At 41.3% G+C, this 20,103-nt stretch overlaps 1 protein-coding gene across 1 annotated transcript in view; it reads left to right on the forward strand.

Moving 5' to 3' along the window:
* The window catches only part of zmym2 (zinc finger, MYM-type 2), a 34,225-nt gene that overhangs the window by 8,046 nt on the left and 6,076 nt on the right, over positions 1–20,103 (forward strand). The window contains exons 3-22 of the mRNA XM_023153509.3: positions 2,565–3,254; positions 3,692–3,860; positions 5,207–5,361; positions 5,690–5,838; positions 6,083–6,245; positions 7,286–7,498; positions 13,145–13,295; positions 13,743–13,858; positions 14,457–14,582; positions 15,008–15,158; positions 15,357–15,529; positions 15,624–15,789; positions 15,994–16,022; positions 16,482–16,623; positions 17,632–17,753; positions 17,918–18,068; positions 18,246–18,377; positions 19,270–19,448; positions 19,530–19,722; positions 19,891–20,033. Coding sequence (XP_023009277.3) covers positions 2,565–3,254; positions 3,692–3,860; positions 5,207–5,361; positions 5,690–5,838; positions 6,083–6,245; positions 7,286–7,498; positions 13,145–13,295; positions 13,743–13,858; positions 14,457–14,582; positions 15,008–15,158; positions 15,357–15,529; positions 15,624–15,789; positions 15,994–16,022; positions 16,482–16,623; positions 17,632–17,753; positions 17,918–18,068; positions 18,246–18,377; positions 19,270–19,448; positions 19,530–19,722; positions 19,891–20,033 — 3,513 coding nt within the window. The remainder of the gene's footprint in view (positions 1–2,564; positions 3,255–3,691; positions 3,861–5,206; positions 5,362–5,689; positions 5,839–6,082; positions 6,246–7,285; positions 7,499–13,144; positions 13,296–13,742; positions 13,859–14,456; positions 14,583–15,007; positions 15,159–15,356; positions 15,530–15,623; positions 15,790–15,993; positions 16,023–16,481; positions 16,624–17,631; positions 17,754–17,917; positions 18,069–18,245; positions 18,378–19,269; positions 19,449–19,529; positions 19,723–19,890; positions 20,034–20,103) is intronic.

Genomic DNA, 20,103 nt, shown 5'->3' on the forward strand with positions numbered 1-20,103 from the left:
ATCGTTGTTAAAAACTAATTCAACATTTGCGGTATATTTATGACCTTTTGTCACCTTAAGCTGACATCAAATAACAAGGAAAAAAGCCACACATTGCAGTGAAAGAGTTTTCAGTGCCAATATTTAAAAATTGGATATTGGTGATTTATCAATACATCTGTACTGGTATTTATAACTGTGGATAAAACCACTCTTTAACTATGTCATGAGTGTTCATGTTGCATAGTTTGTCCATCAGAGAGGTATACAATGAAGCAAGTTTAACTCTCATAACAAATATTTATGTTTCATGTGTCTGAAAGAAAACTCTTGACTGATATATCAGATTTTAAAATCTGTATTGGTGTTGGTGTTAAAAGGCCTATATTGATCTGGATCCATTCAAACAGTTAAAGCGGTAATTATGAGCACGTTTTCTATACAAAGCTGTGAGATGTCACTGGTTTTTAGGTGCATGTTTGGAGGTCAGGGTGACCTTGACACACAGCTAAGCACCTTTGCTATTTCTGATACTGGGCTTAAAATCTGGAAAACCAGGGTAAATATATATGGGCCGAATCTGCTCATGCTGAAGTCTTGCTAAACCAGTTTGTTCATTAAGCTAACGAGGCAACAGCTAAAGTTCTCTTCATATGTACTGTAATAACCCAGTCATTTACCTGCATCCTTAAAGATGCTTGTGTACTGCTGCGAGTTTTATTTGATGCGCCCCACAGTGCTGAGACCAAAATGGCCACCACAGTGATGTCTGGCTTCCTCTGTAGCTCTTTTACAACTCAGATCGTGTGTTCAGGTGCTTTCAGGCGCTTCCTCTTCTGGGCAACTGTTGGCGTAATTAGCAGAGCTACAAAGATCATTGTCACCATAGAAGTGTGTCTATGAGCGAGCATCTGTTAGTGTCGTGTGTGTGTGTGTGCTGCAGCTGTCAGCAGTGATGTGATATGTGGCTTACAGCCACCCTCACTGCTGTGTTACATGAAAAGGAGATTTTGACAGAGAGGGATCAACAGACTGCTGACTTCCCCAAAAGTGCCTTGAATATTATTTGATTCAGAATGTGGCACTCATTCAGATCACTCCATTTTCTGTCCTATTTCTTCTCTTTTGGATCGGGTAAGATGGTTAACAAATTAACTTGTTTGTATGTTTTTACACTACGTGCACGTACATCACTGCCGTTTAGTTTACGAGACACACACATGAACCGCACAACCATTTAAACGTTGTGTTGGTCAACTCAAGAGCACCCAGATGTAGTGCACAAAACAAGTCCCTGTGGTGGTGGTGGGCTTTACCATCACCACGGCAACCAAGGTGTAGCTTCGCTGGTTGCCAAGGACAACAAGAGAGTAGCTGTGTTGAGTGATACACAGGCGTAAGAAGCAGGGAGGGCGGAAGAGACGTGAAAGGCAGCAGGTGAAAACGAGGAGTAGAGTTGCCTGTAGTTGGGTAAGGAGCTTAAGGGAACGGGAAGAGAGAAGAACAGGATGAAAGGAAGAGGCGTGATGGTGAGGAGGAGGGGCCCCCGTTGCTGGGCAGGCACATATGCTCACCCATGGAGACGTCACCTCTGCCGTTGCATGTGTTGAACATTAGATTCCCGCTTTCTTGTGGTAAATGCAACCAGAGAGGTTTATCTGTAGAGAACAAAGCCCTTCACCGGCCTACATCCCTATCATTTAAATACTCTTCTGACAGTATTAGAATCATTAGGAAAAAATGTAGTAGATTAAGACCAAGAAAGACTGCTCTGTTTACATGCTTTGTTAAACTATGAACAGATTTTTAATGAATCTGAGTGGAGAGAAAAGTCATGGGAGTTATCATATTGTTAGACTGATCGATAAATTTGAACCTCTGTGTTTAGTACAGCTGAAGAGCTCTGAAATGAACTCCTTGACCTGTTCTTTCAGGAGCAATGTGAGTCATTGTTGAGGAAAACCCAGTTAACGGAAAGTCTTAACCAGGTCCATTATTGATTGAAATGTTTTTGTCATTAATTTTTGTGTTCTTGCAGTTATTTTATTCTATTTTATGTTTTCTTGGAGTAGCAGTTTTTCCATCTTGATGGCAAATGTGCTCACAGACATTCTTGACCTAAATGAAGTAACACAGCGGAAACATTCACATCACTGCCCCAGCATCAGCAAGGCATCCAATTTTGCTGTGGATGTAAGCAGAGCATCAAAGTTATGGCTGTATTTGTGAAATGAAGGCCTCACATCTGGAAGTGGTTGACATTTAGGCGGGCATTTCAAAGAGTGAGCTCACCTAAAATGCCCCACAGAAGGGAAAATCTGGTCGGACTTTTTTCTTTTTATTAGATGATGTGAATGGTGAAGTAGCCATTAAATATAACTGCCAAAAGCAAGCCAGTAAAGACAGGCAGGGTGGTGATTGTAACAATGACTATTACAGCTGTAGGGCATCAGTTGGCTGTGTGGGGGAAGCTTGCGTCTAGGGACACCTGAACTACCTGTAATGCTGTCAGACGTCATTAAACTAATTAGTAACGCCAACTTTGCATAGCTGTTTCCTAACTGGCTTTTTGTGTGCGTTGTCAGGTGGTTGCCTTTGTGATGGACGGGGAGTCGGAACCAAACCCTGTCGTGGCAGAAGATGTAGGGGAGCGGGTGGAGCCCATGGATGCCACTCCCTCTCCCCAGCAAAACCCCACGCCTCCTTCCGAAGAGTCTAGTGAGGCAGTTTCCATGGTAACGGAAGATGGAGCCACAAAGGAGGGTGGCACAGAGGACAATGATGATGATGTGGTTCTTGTAGGGGAGGAAGCTCCCCAGCCTTCTGCCACAACCCTCTCCCAAGACACGCCCAGCACAGACTGCCCAGAGCTGGCAGCTGCTGTGGCAACTGTAGACACGTCCACAGCAGCAAAGACCCCCGGCTCTCCTGCGTCTTCCAACGCATCTACAGCAGCAGCACCGCCGAAGCCTCCAACCACAACAACCGAGCCTATTGTCATTGACGACGAGGAGGACTCTGAACAGAGAGACACATCCTCGTCCACTCCGGTGCCTCCTGAAGGCACATCTGCATCCCACTCCCCAGGTGCACTCAGTAGCACTGAGCCAGATTCTGAGATCAGGATAGCCAGTGTCACTACATTAGGGTCTGCTAGCCAGAAAGGAGGCTCCACAGTAAATTCCCCTCCACATCCAGAGGATGCTCAGCCAGACATGAACCTGATGATAACCTCTGTGACATCACTGCAAGGAGGAGCAGCAGCTGTCGCAGCAGTAAGAACACCCACAACTTTTTTTTTTTTTTTGTTGCTGTCGAAGTTTTCATTATGTTTTCATGTTTTGTTTTTTAAATATTTAGTATAATTCAGTTTTATTTATTTTTTTGCTTCCACCTAATTTTTAGTGCCGACTTTTTATGATGTCTACTAGTAAATGTTGGTGAAGGCAGGTGTTTGTTTTTTTTCCTTTTTGGCACAGCGGTTTTATTCTTGGCAAAGAAAATAATGATTTCTTTGTAATGACACCTGAGCGAGCTGCTATGCCAGTATCTACTTATCAGATGCATCAGCAGTTACTCTAGTTGATGTAGTTGGATTCAGTTTTGGTTTTGTGTATCGCAGTGAATATGACACCCGCGTGTGTTAAGTTTTCCCTCCTCATCACCTTGTTTCTAATATTTTGACACTAACATAACTAACTTGTGTTTTTAGGCAGGTGAGGGCCAGGTGGAAGAAAATGGTCTACAGATCCACAATACGTTCAGCCTGAATCCTGACACCCCATCTGGTCGACCAACTGCCTCCTTTAACCCTGGGCGGGGCTCAGGTCCCATGGGCCAACTGGTACAGAATGGGGACATGGGCACACACAATAGAGCAGGTAGGAACATAACATTTTTCTCATGTTAAAATGCTGAAATTGGCATAAAAGGAATGTGATGTTTGGATTTGGTTACGACATGGTGTGTGTGTGTGTGTGTGTGTGTGTGTGTGTGTGGGGGGGGGGGGGGGGGGGGGGTTTGGAGAAGTTGTTGTGTTTCAATACTTTGCCTTGAAATCGCTCTTTAGCTCTGTTCTTAATGACCAACTCATTTTGAATGGAGGGTTGCTCATACTAATTCAAATAAAAAAAGAAAATGGGTGCTGGATGTCTCGTTGACAATTAATATAATCACAATCCTAGAGTCAGTCAGGTGCAGATTAATATCTTTGGCCAGAAACTTTAGACAACTTTTGTGTTCAGGTGGATTTTATTCAGATTGGTGATGCTGTTTTCTGTTTCTGTAGTCATTTTAACTCCTAACTTAAGAGATCGTCGATCTCTTAACTAATGATGGAATTAAATAATACATAGGTGGGAGAAAAATGTCCTTATCTGTTTAGACGGGTCACAGGATAATGTCAGGTCAACAGCCACAACGCATCTTTCTAATTAAATGGTTCCATGAATGTCATGGTGTGGATTTTGTGTTTAAGTTTTGCAGACACCAGCACATGCGGCAGACAGTAGTCATACCCATACAACAGCTTGATAACCTGGATAACAGTGTCCATGTGAACACACTCACTGTGTTTTCATATGTAAACCTTATGTAAATTAGCATCAAACCTTTCTCAGTTGGAATTACCAGAAAGACAGTTAGATTGTTGGTCAGCCTGCATTTCTTTATGTATTGTCTAATATGATTTCCTCAAACTCAGATCCGTCTGACTGAAAGTTTAACACAGCTCGACTTCTGTAACAGCACAGTGTGTCATTCAGCAAAGCATTGATTTGACCAATCAAAAGCATGCTTTTGATGGAATCTTTGTTTAGGCTGTGATTGTAAGAATTGATTAAATTAGTTTTAAAATCCTTGACTAACAGCTCCCCCTCCACTCTTTTACTTTTTGAAAAATTTGGTGCTTAAACAAAATGTGCGATATTGCAGATCTACAGGAAGTTTGGTGTTTGCTCATCATACACTTTCTGGACTTGAGTTTATATGCCAGCCTTTTGGCAGTTCCTGTCAACCTCCATGTAGACTCTAGATGGTGCTGTTGTCAGGAGCTAGTCCTCTAAATATGACTTCTGGAGGTTTATTTCTTTATTTACTTAAAATTATTGTTGTCATTGTTTCATGTCTGTATAGCAGATCAATGTTTAGTGCAGACATAGCATTATATATATTTATATACAATTTTAAAAAACATTCCAGGTAACTTTCTTTCCATCTTTCCCTGCAGATTCTTGGATTTCTCAGTCAGCTTCAGTCCCCCGCAACCAAAAACAGACAGGGGTGGACTCTCCATCACCAGCCACTTCGCTGCCCAAACCTCCAGGCCAGTCTTCCTCAACTACTTCCTCCTCAGGCTCCCAGCCACAGCCCAGGACAGTCAAGGTGATCCACTGTGGTCATTCAAGTCCTGTGTAATTGCGTTAGTTATAGTGCAAATGATCTGGAAAATTTTACATTTCAGAATTTAAATCCAGGGTTGAAGCAGAGTGTTTACTTTTTGTGTCTACCCTTTTTATATTTTTAGTAAAAGTATGATTTAAGTATAAACATATTTAAGTATGTTAATCTAATCTGCTACCCACTTCCTACTATATGCTGTACATAATTTATGCAAACAGTGCACTGAAACTTTCTTTAGAAATTTTTAAGACCCTTTCCCTGTATTCGTTACTTCCTGCAGCTCAATCATTACTATGTTTGCTCGTTCCAGGTGACCTGTGCAAACTGTAAAAAGCCTCTGAAAAAAGGCCAAACAGCCTACCAGCGTAAAGGCTCCACACACCTTTTCTGCTCCACCACCTGTCTGTCTGCCTTCTCACACAAACCTGCCCCCAAGAAGAGCTGCACCATGTGCAAAAAGTAAGTCTGACATTGAAGGAGATATTTTATATTTAGGATTTACGATTATACAGTGCATTTGGAGTTCATTAAAAAAGAGTAAAGTTGCAACAACAGAGTTTATTGAAAGCGAAGGTTTAAAAAAAAAAAAAAAAATCTTATTTCCAGTTGTCATAAACATGAATGAGCACAGCTTTTATTATGCTATCTAATCCACATTCTCTGGAGATGTTTTCCTCACAAAGCCTCTGTGTTTGTTTTCCAGGGACATCACAAACATGAAGGGTACCATTGTGGCCCAGGTCGACTCCAGCGAGTCTTTCCAGGAGTTCTGCAGCACTGGCTGCTTAGGCGCATATGAGAACAAGCAAAATCCTCCCAAATCAAACCTCAAAACCAAATGCACCGTCTGCGGCAAGCACACGGAGGTCAGTCTGTCTAACTTTCTTAGCACTGGGTTCTGATGACAACAATGGAATAAATAATTCAGTGGCAATGAGTAAAACCAAAGTAACACTGGGGTTAAACACATGAATTTTACACTGACTCAGCAGTGTTAGGTACACCTGCACAGTGGAAAGGTTCAGGTCTGTGTGTGTGTTTTGTAGTATCCATGGTCTGTAAATTTCATCATCATTTACCTAAATAGATGATGGACTCTCAACTCCACAAGCAAGCTCCTGCAGCATGCAAAAGGGAAAAAAAGCATCAGAAAACCAAACGCCTTTGACCGTAATGTGGTGCTAACACACACACGGAGCCTCAGGGCTCGGCTCTTGTTGTGCTGGGCTTCAACATCCCTTCATTATTTACATCCTTGGCTTGGGTGTTTGTTTTGAATAAATAAATATTTCATGCTTGAATCCTGTTGCACTTTATCAGCCCCCCCTCTTCCTCGACTCTTAATAAACATAGTCAGAAATGGTGGTATGACAATTTCGCTCTCCCTCGTTATCTGATTTATTATGTTTCTCCTAACCACACTTTCATTAAGTATTTTTCTCTTGCCTGGCTTCGCTGTTTGTGAGCTTAGCCTTTCACATCTTGCTTTCTTTTCTGCACCCCTCTCTTAGTCTCGTAACGATCACATCCAAAAAACAAACTTTTCGGTTAAAAATATTTTTAAAAATGTCTTTCTGGATTGTTTTTGAACGCTCTACCATCATTGTCTGTTCTTAGTTTAACAGTAGTCCACTAGATTTTATAGTCTGCATTCAGGATTTATCATATCTTTTTGTTGATTATTTCAACAACACAAGTTGGAGATCTTAGTTGTGTATTTTTTTTTAATTTTATTTATTTTATTTTTATTTTATTTTATTTATTTTTTTACTGTTGGATGTTTTCAGCAAAGCTAGAACTCCATTAGAATTAGTTGAAACAAAGTATGACCAACACCAACCAGGAGAAATGTCATTTAAAATGTGAACATCTCTTCTTGATCCTTCTGATGTTTTGCTGTCTGCAGATCCGGCATGAGGTTAGCTTTAAGACTGTGACCCATAAGATCTGCAGCGACGCATGTTTCAACGTTTACCGCAGGGCCAATGGTCTGATCATGAACTGCTGTGAGCAATGTGGTGACTACCTTCCCAGCCGGGCATCAGCCAATCACTCGCTTCTGGTCGACGGTCAGCAGAAACGCTTCTGCTGCCAGAACTGCATCAGGGAGTACAAGCAGGTGAGCCAGTGGGAAAGCTGTGATCCTTTTATTTTATTCAGTGGATTTTAGGACATCATGGTGCTGCTTTGATGGCCAGAACTTTGAGGAATTTTAATTTATCTGTGGTGAAACTCTTACTTGTACAACACACACATGCACACAGATAAACAGGAAGCTGTTCTCTTTTTGAGTTGATCCATTCTCTTCTTGGAGATTTTAAAAAATGGCACCAAGAGAAGTATAACTGTAAATGTAAAAATGGCAGAGAATACTTTGAGTCATTGCAGGCTGATTCAGTGTGCTGTATGTGTGCTACATTTCTAGGATGGTGCACGTAAAGTCACGGTGTTGGGTTTCAGAAGCGTTTTCAGTCATGACGTACATCTGTCGCAGATTCCATGTAAAAGTATAAATCCTGCATTACTCATCCACCTTTTTTAAAGAAGAAGTTGGTATTTAAGTAACACTGCTGTGCTGTCAGCAATACATATTCAAGTGAGGCACAAAATGAATGAAAGCTGGAGTGAGTCAGTCCTACAAATTTTGTACAGAAAGCAAAATGGCTGCTTGAATGATCAAATGTTTCACATATGGCTTGAAGGAGGAGTGCAGACAGAAGCAACACTGGTGCTTTTAGTTTGTCTTACACCACCAGCCCTTTTAGAGATTTCTGAATTTTATGAAGTCATGTCACAATTATTTCTAGAGTACATTTCAAAAGTTCTACTATATTTATTTTACATACTTAGGAGGATATTTTTTGAGTTTCTGTCTTTGTGTTGTTTTGTAGAGTTAGAAAATTCAGGAACTGCTGTCATTGTTTGCCTGTCACCCGTTAACCAAATGGCAGGTCAGAGATGTAGGTCTGTCCTTCTTGCAGTTGTGTTGTATGTTAGTATCCAAGCAGAGCATGCCAGTGCTCGGCCCACCTGTTTTTTTCTCCTCAAGCTTTCAAAATTATTAATACATTTTTCCTGAACATTGTACAGCTGAATTATGTTGGAGAGAAATGTTTGTGAAAAATTGCAGGTTGAAATTTAATTTGTTGCTTGGCAACGGCAACCTATTGGACGTTCCTCTAGTAATTGCAGGAAACCACTTGGACACTGTCAGTGTTAGAAAGCATGCAGATAACAGGCCTGTGTGTCCAATTCTGGGCTGTACTGTTTCTTTATCAGACAGATTGTGAATTTTCTTATGCAACTAAGAAGTCTGTTTTAGAGTAAGAATTGAAGTCCATATTTTCAGTTCTTTGAAACTGTGGAATATAATCCACTAAAGCTTTGTTTACACATGCAGGTAGGGATGGGTATTGATAAGATTTTCACGATTCCGATTCCATTTTCGATTCTGTTTAACGATTCGATTCTTTATCGATTCTTTTTAAAAAAAGGAGAACACTAAGGTCGAATAGCTTAGAACTTTGTTTTATCTTCTCTTTGAACAAGATAGAAATTTAGGAGTAACATGGCCTTACAAACCCAACAGTGAGATCTTAAGAGATCCAGCCTACGGCTCTTCAATGGGGTGTCACAGGGTCCCCAGGGAAAAAAATTGTAAATGTAAAATAATAAAATCAATATTCTTCTGTAGCAATAACAAAGTGTAATATAAAATATTCTATAGCAATGACACAAGAATATCCAGTAATGTCCCTGCCTACAATTAAACACATTCACTTACTGAAAATCATCTGCTGTGGCAAATGGGTTCAAGCCTTTTACCACAAACTTAGGCAAGGCAAGTTTATTTGTATAGCACAATTCAACAACAAGGTGATTCAAAGTGCTTTACAGAGACATTAGAAACAAAAACAAATAAAAAGCATGATTTAAAATTGATTAAAGCAAACAAACTAACTAACTAATAAACAAACAAACAAAACAGTATATAAAATCAGTAGTTAAATGCAAGTTTTGAAATTTAAGCTTAAGTGTGGATTTGAATAGAATAGAATTCAACTTTATTGTCATTGCACATGCACAGGTACAGGGCAACGAAATGCAGTTTGCATCCATCCAGAAGTGCTTTAGTGATATAGATATATTACAATATATATTAGCAATAATATAGATATGTGAGTATATTACAGAAATTGGTCTATTATGGTATGTTATAATGTACACGGTATGAAGTATGTTGTGAATATTCTATAACTATAAGTATGTACAGGCTGTAGTGAGTACAAGCTATGTACAGGCTATGAACAGGATATAAATATGAAAAACTATACAGAATATGAAATAAATAACTTTACAGAATCTGAGATATACAGTTATACAGAAATGGGAACTATGCAAGTTATAAACAGTTGTAGAATTAAAATTATCGTATTGTACAGAATGATTATTTATACAGAACTATACAGTAGTGCAGGTAAGATAAGTGAGATGTGTGGATAATTTCTACAGAGGCTATATAAAGTGCTGGTGGTTGTGAGTGGTGGTTCAGTCCATGTTATTATTGTGTTTGAGGGTACAGTTGTCCATTGTGTGTGTGTGTATGTTCAGTCCATGAGTTTAACGTGGGTCAGATGTCAGGAGGCAGAGTTCAGGAGTCTGACAGCTGTGGGGAAGAAGCTGTTCCGGTACCTGGTGGTCTTAGTCCGGAGGCTCCTGTGGCGCCTCCCAGAGGGCAGGAGGGTGAAGAGTCCATGTGATGGGTGACTGGGGTCTTTGATGATTTTCCCAGCCCTTTTCAGACACCGCTTCCCGTAGATGTCATTTATGGCAGGAAGTGGTGCTCCCGCGATGCGCTGGGCAGTTTTCACGGCCCTCTGCAACGCCTTCCGGTCCGAGGCAGAGCAGTTCCCGTACCAGACTGTTATACAGTTGGTCAGGATGCTCTCGATGGTGCAGCGATAGAAGTTCACCAGGATGTCTGAGGACAGGTGGTTCTTCCTCAGAGTCCTCAAGAAGAAGAGGCGCTGGTGAGCCTTCTTGACCAGCTTGGCGCAGTTGGTCGTCCAGGTGAGATCCTCGGAGATGTGGACTCCCAGGAACTTGAAGCTGCTCACACGCTCCACAGCCATCCCCTTAATGTGGATGGGTGGATGTGGGTCAGCATTCCTCCTGTAGTCCACGATGAGCTCCTTGGTCTTCTCGGTGTTAAGCAGCAGGTTGCTTGTGTCGCACCACTCAGCCAGACGATCCACCTCCTCCCTGTAGGCGGCCTCATCGTTGTCACTGATGAGGCCAATCACCGTGGTGTCATCTGCAAACTTAATGATGGTGTTGGAACCATCAGCAGGTCTGCAGTCGTGGGTGAAGAGGGAGTAGAGGAAAGGGCTCATCACACAGCCTTGTGGTACACCGGTGTTCATCGTGATTGTAGATGAACAGTGGTTTGGTGCTTTATTCAAATGCAGCTGAGAATAGGTGAGTCTTCAACCTGGATTTAAATAAACTGAGTGTTTCAGCTGATCTGAGGCTTTCTGGGAGTTTGTTCCAGATATAAGGAGCATAAAAGCTGAATGCAGCTTCTCCGTGTCTGGTTCTGACTCTGGGAACTGATAAAAGACCGGATCCAGATGACCTGAGGGATCTGGAAGGTTCATACTGGGTCAGGAGGTCACTGATGTATTTTGGTCCTAAACCATTCAGAGCTTTATAGACCAGCATCAGAACTTTAAAGTCTATCCTCTGACGGACAGGCAGCCAGTGTAAAGACCTCAGAGCTGGACTGATGTGGTCCACTTTTTTGGTCTTAGTGAGGACTCGAGCAGCAGAGTTCTGAATGAGCTGTAGTTGTCTGACTAATTTTTTAGGTAGACCTGTAAAGATGCTGTTACAGTAATCACTAAAGATGAATGCATGGACTAGTTTTTTCCAGGTCCTGTTGAGACATCAGATCTTTTATCCTTGAAATATTCTTGAGGTGATTAGTCACTGATCGGTGACTTTCGTCTATCCTGGCCTGAAAGGAGACGCTACCAGTAGACTGCAGCAAGAACTGCCAGCATGTGAGCCAGACTCTGTCTCTCTCATCATGGTCACCTAAATGCACAGTAATGGCAGGTTTTGTAATAAGGCAGATCGCGCTAACATAATATGCACTGTTAGTTGATTATTTACCTGCCGAGTTAACGGGAGAGGACGTACAAACGTTACCGCTGCTGCTGGGTTGAGATTCACGAACCCGGAGCGGAATTAAAACCACGACATTCATTTAAGGTCATCGTGTGTTTTGTGAGCAAATGCTTTTGCATATTCGTAGTGTTTCCTCCCTTAAATGAAATATCTACTTTGCAAGTATTGCAAGTTGTCCTGTTGTTATCCGTTCTCGTAAAGTATAACCAAACTTTTGAGTGTTTGAGCCGCTTAGGTACCATGTTTCCTGCCAGGTAAATGACGCTCCGCAACGTGGTGACGTCATTTGGGGCGACTGGAATCGATAAGGGAATAGTTTGCAAAAATGGCAAACGATTCCAAGGAATTGAAACAGTGGGAACCCATCCCTACATGCAGGGGATTCCTGAACCAGCTGAGCTGTGTATATAGCAAATATTTAAACAGATTTTAATTTTCCAACTCCTTAATACAAAGTGTGTGATGTCCAGTTAATCTTGCAGAAGATTTGTGCGTCCTGCCTCCTACATGCCTTTACTCAGGCAGCATCCCCACCTGAGGCCTGATTTAGACTCCTTTGGGGAATCTTTGTGAGTCTATGATTTAACCCACGTAAGTGGTGGACGTTTATTTATGCTTGTGCTGGTGCATTATGTGTTAATTACCATATGATTGTGTCCCAGTGTTTTTACATGCGGTGCCACACAATAGAAACAAATAAAATGCCCGGTCTTCTTTCCCCCCTGGATCCTTGCTCCTTGTTTTCCATCATTTTTTTGGGTCCTAAAGTTTTTTGGTTTTTTTTTCACTTCTTTTTTCCCTCATGTTCATTCTGAGTTTCTGATTTTGTTGACATTTGTGAGTGTATATTAATGCTATTATTAGCATGAGATGATTGTGATATTCTCTTATTGATAAAATCAAAAACTGTGGCAAAAAAGTAGCTGGAAAAGCACCCAAGGACTCAACAGTACTGAACCAACCAGTCACAATCGTTGCAGGCTGCGTCAACGCCGTGCGTAGTTATTGTTCTAGGGAGGTGCAAGTCAGATTACACTATAGATTACATTGTAGGGGTTCAGTGTTGGTGTCCCACTGAAGGATAAATCCACAACAAATGAGTGAATGAGAATGACCCTGAGATCTGCCAAACCTTACTATTCTGCCATTGTGTTAATGTTTGTTTTTGTTTGTTTTTTCAAAAAATGTCAAACTTTTCTTACAAATGAATAACAAGGCAAATGGCATAGTCTCAAGTATTCAGTTCCATTTTCACAACATTTGTGAACATATTGTTCTTTTTGTCTTTCAAAGGTTAAACATTCATTTTATTAAGAAAACCAGTGAGTAGTTTTACAGCCTGAGGTCATCACTGCAAGTTTCAGTAATAGTTCTAATCTCTGGGCCAAACGGTGGGAAATGGATCTCAAAACAAACATGTGGACTGTTGAAAGCGTTCATCAGAAGTCTAAGATGCTAGCTTCCCAGAAGGTTTACAAACATTCAAAACATTTTGTTGTTGCCACATTTTGTATCTGTTAGCATGATCAGTTAGCGATGTCTTGTTAAGTTGTGGTGCTTTCCCTGTCTCTCTCAGGCTCACAGTAAACTTGAGAGCTGCCTGTCTTGCAAAACACTGATTAAGACGGGAGAGGTACTCCATAGCGTCGGGGCAGGTGGCACCATGGTCTCCTACTGCTCTGTTAATTGTATGAACAAGGGCAAGCTGACAACAACATCCATCATCAGTGAGTAACCACAATACACAAGCAGCAACTTTGAAACAGCTCTCTCATAATTTAGCTTTCACTTTCAGCCTTTTTTTAGTCCAGAGACTTAACCTAGAGATCCATATTTCTGCACAGGTACCATAAGATGTTGAGCTGGCATTAGGATAATTAACACTGCAAGTGGGGAGCAACATAATAGGCATTTAGTTTGAAAAGTGCTGGGTTGCTTATTGTTTGTGTTCACAATCAAATGATCTCCCTGTGTGAGTGCATTTAGGTTGACTGGTTTGCCGGAAGCAGAAAATGGCTCCTTTGAACTAGTATATCCACACCTGCTCATTAGTTTTTAGAAAACCGAATCACTTTACCAACAAAATGAATTGAGTATGAGAGTTACTTAGAAAGACCTGCGTTTCAGATATGCTTTTATTTCTGTGTTTTAATGCCTAACACCTGTGTGTGCAGGCACAGAGCCCACCTGTCATTTCTGTAAGAGGAATTCTTTACCACAGTATCAGGCCACGCTACCAGAGGGAAATGTCCTTAACTTCTGCAGCTCACAGTGTGTAACCAAGTTCCAGGTGAGACTCATTTCAAACAAATCTGGGCTCTTTAGAAGACATGTTGGCACAGTAGCTGTTTGATGTATCTGAATGAAACCCCTTATTGTTATGTGTTTGATGATGAAGCAGGATGCTGCTGAAATGAGGTAAACGGGTATATTAATACCATTCTGTAAATATTTCAATAACCTGATTAAATTCTGCTCTGATGCCTGTGATACTTATGCCTGTGTTCATACTTATCTATAGGAAGATTGAATACATGTGGGATCTTAATCATAACAGTGGAGATGAGAATCATCAAAGTTGCAGAAAATAAAACCAAGATTATTTTTTCATTGAGCTCAGCAGCTCAAATACTGCAGGTTTCCTCTGTGGCGTCTATGGCCTGATTAGTTTTTAAGACTCATGTTGCATTCATTTACATATCACCGAGGAAACAGATTTTGTACAAACTACTGTGACTTCATGTATTTTTATAATATAAAATTTTCTGTAATACCAAACACGTGTAGAGATGAGCTTGTGGATCTAGCTGAAGCTGGTGATGTGTTTGGATATACCATCAGGATGTTTGTGAAAGCATGCATGTTTAAAACTTTTTGTTTTTAAACAGAATGCTACTCTTCAGACAGCCACCAATGGACAGGCACCTTTGTCCACCACAAACAGCACAGTCAAGCTGAAATGTAACTACTGTCGAGGAGTGTTCAGCTTAAAGCCTGAAATACTGGAGTGGGAGGTGAGACCATCCTTGAAGTGAACCAACGTTCATAAAGATGGAACACGGAGTGCCTCTTGTTTTCTACAAATATCACTCTAAAGCAGTGTAAACTATTTTAAAATCTGCTAAGCTTGTCTGAGAACTGAACTTTTCTTTGCCTGTTGTGCTGCACAATTCCTTTTAAAGGTCTGCACAAGAGGAATGTACGGTTTACGTTAAATTTTGTGCAAATTCACGTCTATATTTTGCATTAGAAAGCATGATGTAGAAAGATAAGTTCCTAATACTGCCTCCTGTGATACAGTGAGTGATGTCATGTGCAGTGAAAAAAGATGGAGAGGTGCAGAAGCCATGGGAGCATTTCTACTGTGTGAAGATGTAATTTTGATGTATCTTAAAACAGAATGGCTGCAGTACGTTTCTCTGAATGTGTGTGCCTTCAGGATAAGGTCTACCAGTTCTGTAGCAAAACGTGTTGTGAAGACTACAAGAAGCTTCACTGTATTGTGACATTTTGCGAGTACTGCCAAGAGGAGAAGACACTACATGAGATGGTCAAGTTCTCGGGGGTCAAGAGACCATTCTGCAGCGAAGGTACTCATCGCCTGTCCTCTTCTCTGCTTGAAGTAGAATTGGCAATTTGATGTCATCCCATGCTGGCTGTTGGCCCATTTAGACATTCATAGTTGTCATTTGAACCCTGTCTCATTTATCTGAAGTCATATATATCCTGTTTGTAAGCTTTAATTCATTTTCTGTTTGTTTTGTTTGTTTGTTTTCTTCCCTCCTTAGGTTGCAAGTTGTTATTCAAGCAGGATTTTATTAAGCGTTTGGGTCTGAAATGTGTGAGCTGTAACCACTGCAACCAACTCTGTAAGAGAGGTGTAACCCGACCGCTCGGAGGTATGACCCGGGACTTCTGCAGCGAGGCGTGTGCCAAGAAGTTCAACGACTGGTACTATAAGGTCTGCTGACACGCACTCCATGAAATACATGTTTTTTCTATGTGGAAAAACAGTGCGAGAACATTAACGAGAGCTATGTCGTCATGTCCACTAGGCGGCGAGGTGTGACTGTTGTAAGGTGCAGGGTAACCTGACAGAGTCTGTGATGTGGAGGTCAGAGGTGAAGCAGTTCTGTGATCAAGAGTGCCTGTTAAGGTTCTACTGCCAGCAGAATGAGCCCATCATGGTCACACAGAAGGGCCCTGAGAATACGACCCTAGGTAAAAACTGTGTGTGTGTCTCTTTGTGTCCCTGAAAGAACCAGGTTTTTGCTTCAAAGTGTCGCTCTTGGACATATCTACATCCTTGTAACAGAAGTTGGTTTTGTCAAGTATCAGGAAATGTTATCCAGTGCCAAAAAATGGAAATAAAGTCATGCTTATATGTGAATGTTAGTTGACATATATTCCATTTCTGTCTTACAGGGATTGATGTGCCAGGGGCCAAACTTGGGGTAAGTAAGAATATTTAAAAGGTGACTTGATCAAAGCACTTGTTTTTAAATCATGTAGCACTAGTTGCCTTTTGAAAGCGTTTTTAGCTCATGTAGCAAAAAGGACCTGTGAGTTTTTGTCATGGCGAGATATCCATCTGTCCACGACAACTGATACTCCTCCTAGGGTATTGGTCAAAGTTTAATCAAACCTATACTCACTGACCACCTATTAGGTCTTAACCCAAACTGTGGTCAAGCTCATGTTTGCTGCTTTATGGGCAATAACCTGCGAAATGGGATGAATTGTAAGCTTGATGAGCAGCTATGTTATTAATGTTCTGGCTCATGTATTTACTACCTAATAGTTTTGAAATGTAGCCTGTGGAACTGATTTACTTCCTGGAAAAACACAGATCTTATTAGTTCATCTAAAATCAATTATTCTTCTGTTGATTTATTTTGTCTTCTATGTTGCAGCTGGTAAACCAGAGCACTGCGGCATACACTGGCGGAGGTTTGGTGAGAGATGTAAAGAACAAGGCGGTGCTCTGCAAACCACTCACACTGACCAAGGCTACCTACTGCAAGCCACACATGCAGAGCAAACTCTTACAGACAGGTAAAAACACAATCGTTAACAAATTCCTGGCACTCATAATTTTAAAATCATTTCTTTGTGTCCCATTAATACAGTCGACCCCATGAAATTTGCAGGGTTTACGATTCTAGAGCATTCAAAAAATGAATATAAATGCCTGTTGTTATAATATAATAAATATGCATTTGGGTGGCACCCTTAGGGCTTTAAGAAGAACAAAACAGGAGAGACAAGAACACTCAGCAAAGCATGCCGGGAATGCAGAAAGGAGAGACGAATAATGTTCTTGGATTGGCTACTTTCAAACCTCCTACCTCTCGGTACAGGGATATTTTGCCATCCCAAGCCGTGGTTTCCTCTTTGAAACAATTGGAGGATATTTGTGCTTTATGCAAAATTGTGGTGGAACAAATATTTGTTAGATTTTAAGGAAAATACGTGAACGACCGAGGACGTGAACTGTGAAACGCAACTTCAGAGGTACGCTGTACGAGTTTGCTTATGGCAGATATGTAGAGCTCATTTTAGTTCTAAGATCTTATACAGTCCAGTTTGATCTCAGGCTGATAATAAAAACATTGGATTCAATTGAATTTTGTCTTCCAATAATTTTTACCCCTCCGTCATAAAAGGCTGATGGGATTTTGTAGTCACGCCACCAGGATGGTGGGTGGCGCAGACACCCAAGTTTGTAAATGTGATAATTGAAAAACGTGGTGACGTAGGATGTTCAGGTTGATAACACTGCTGCATCTACTAAAAAAATCCGATTAGTGTGAATGCCGGTGTCCTTGACCTTAAGGTCAGACAGAGCAAGTTGTTTTGTGGTTTTGTTTTGTTTTTAAATCTTGTTAATGCAATAACTTGAGAACAAGGTGATTTAGGATTTTGGAAATTGGTGTGTCTGCTTGGAGGCTGAGAGGAATCACTGGTTGAAGATTAGACCCTCTGGGTGCCCAGCTCTGGTCCACAAGCCATATGTTTGAAACACCCGGCTTACATAATGATTTGACGTGTGTGTTCCCACAGATGTAGATGATGGTGTGAAGAGGGAGTACGTGCCTGTACCTATACCTGTGCCCGTGTTCATTCCCATGCCTATGAATATGTATTCACAGGTCACTCCCACTCCTCTCTCTCTGCCTGTACCGGTAAGACTTGAGCATACTGCATATGATTTATCCTTGCTTAAAATTAAACTTATAAAATTTTAGAAGGAAAAAAATAATTAAACACAAATTTGCGCAAGCTATAAAGATAAACTTGCAAGTCGGTGATCTGATTACTAATTAATTTGATACCCTGTCCCCTCCAGGTTCCTGTGCCTGTGTTCTTGCCCACTACCCTGCAGGGGGCAGAAGAGATCGTCCAGACCATCAACGAACTGAAAACCAAGGTGCCCTCTGATCCTCTGGAGGACGACCTGATCACCATGGCTGAGGTGATAACAGAGGATCGGAAGCCAGGTGAGCCCACGCCAGGATTGAATATACGGGTTAAAAGATTGCTTATCAGAGAGGTGCCGAACACAGCCCTTATACTAGCTTCTGACGGTTTCTTTATATATGCTGATAAAAAGAGAGAAGTGGAAGAAAGCTGCAGCAAACCATGACAGTGAGGATCTACCCTTCTTTATGATTCAGATGTAAAACCTGTGAAGGTGAAGAGGGAGCCTGAAGGCCAGGAGTCTTCCAGCAGCACCAGCAGCAGCTCTGAGGAAGAAGAGGAGGAGAAGTATGAGCCCGACCTGGACTTGGAGGCAGACTTTCCTCAAGGTAAACGTCTTCTGAGCATGTAGCTGTAAACCTGAGAATACTGGATAAGAGGCACAGAGTCAGGAGCAAGCTGTTTTAAAAGCAGTTTTATAGTATTTTGTGCATTAACAATAACTGCAGTTTTTTTTCTTAACTGTAGTTTTCATCGCTTGCTAAGAATTACTGATCCCCAAAAAAAATAAAATCATACAATTCCTAAGGATAATTTCTAATAATGGCTGTTCATAGCTTGAGCAAACTATTTTTATTAGATCAATTGTTAAGAGCCACCTCTAGTCCTCTAATGAACCTTATTTCAGGTGTTCAGATTACCGATTTTAAGACTTCGTATATTTAATACTGTGCCTTTGTTGCCCACTCTGACCTGCTCACTCGTCCTCTGTGTTCATCTTCCCATTTGATTTCTTGTCTTATGTAACAACATCTGACTGCATGGGGTTTTTAATGGATCAGTAGAGTAATTGAGATTAAAATTCTTCCCTCTGGTTATTTCTGGAGCTGCTGTCATCACGCCTATCGGTGTAGAGGTTTTAAGCTTTGGCTTACTGTTCAAAGGAGTATGAAGTCATCAACTGGCCCTGCAATCCAAGTTTTATTTTCCTTCTTTCTTCCTTTTTCTGTGCCTCTTTGACATCGATGGTTTTAATGTAAGGATTTTAAAGAGTGTTAATAAGTCGTTACACCATTTTCTGGACACAGTTTGGATCGATGAATCTGTCCGATTTATGTAAACCTGCGTATTGGGTGAATTCCACGTTTTCCAGCTTTAGTTTGCTTGATTGGTTGATTTGCTTTGATTTCCTGGATGTACTTTTTTTTTTTTTTTTTTTTTTTTTTTTTTTTTTTTAAACCATATTACATGAAGGCGTGTTATTTCCTCTCTCAACCTCAGACCCCGCTCGTGTTCCAGAGGGAAATGATGAGGATATGGGCTTTGCTTTACCTCCAGTTCTGGCAGAAGAGAAGGAGGAACTGAAGGAAGAACCAAAGGAGGAACTGAAGGAGGAACCGAAGGAAGAACCAAAGGAGGAACCGAAGGAGTCAGCACCTCGACCGCAATCCAGGAGAAAAGTAATAACACGTGTGTGCCAGAATATTTTCAATGGCAAACTTAGTTTGATTGTGTTAGTAATGGGTTTGTTTGCCTTGAAGGGGAACAAGAAGCTGGCAGTGGAGGAGAAGCCAGATGTAGCATCGTCCTCTTCTTCAAATGTAACAAACAGAACCTCAGAAGGACGATCACTGCCTCTCAAAGCTCGCTACGGTATCAATGCCTGGAAACGCTGGGCACTGTCTCCTCCTGATCAGTCGGATGACACCAAAGCACAGGAAAGCTCCAAAGCAGGTACACTGAACCCCTTCATTTCCCACCTGCCCTGTTCAGTAGTTACACTAAGAGAGTCCAGGTGCATTCCTTTGCTGGAAAAGAAAAATTGATTGTCCTGTTGGGAAACATAAAAAAAACACTGCATGTTTGCTAACATCAGTTGGTGATTGTTCCTGTCTCCTGCAGCCCGGCCAAAAAGGAACCTCTTGTCAGTGAGTTCAGAGGAGCTGAACGTGGCTCTGTCCCGTTTTGTCAGGGAGGTCTGCAGGCCCAGTGGGGAGCGCTACTCTCCAGACAGCATCCTCTACCTCTGTTTGGGGATCCAGCAGGTTAGTATGAAACGGCTGCCCCTCTCGAGAAGGCAGCAAATCATCAACTGTAAAATTCAACTGAGCATTT

This window comes from Maylandia zebra, linkage group LG16 (assembly GCF_041146795.1).
Source record: "Maylandia zebra isolate NMK-2024a linkage group LG16, Mzebra_GT3a, whole genome shotgun sequence".
Classification (NCBI taxonomy): domain Eukaryota; kingdom Metazoa; phylum Chordata; class Actinopteri; order Cichliformes; family Cichlidae; genus Maylandia; species Maylandia zebra.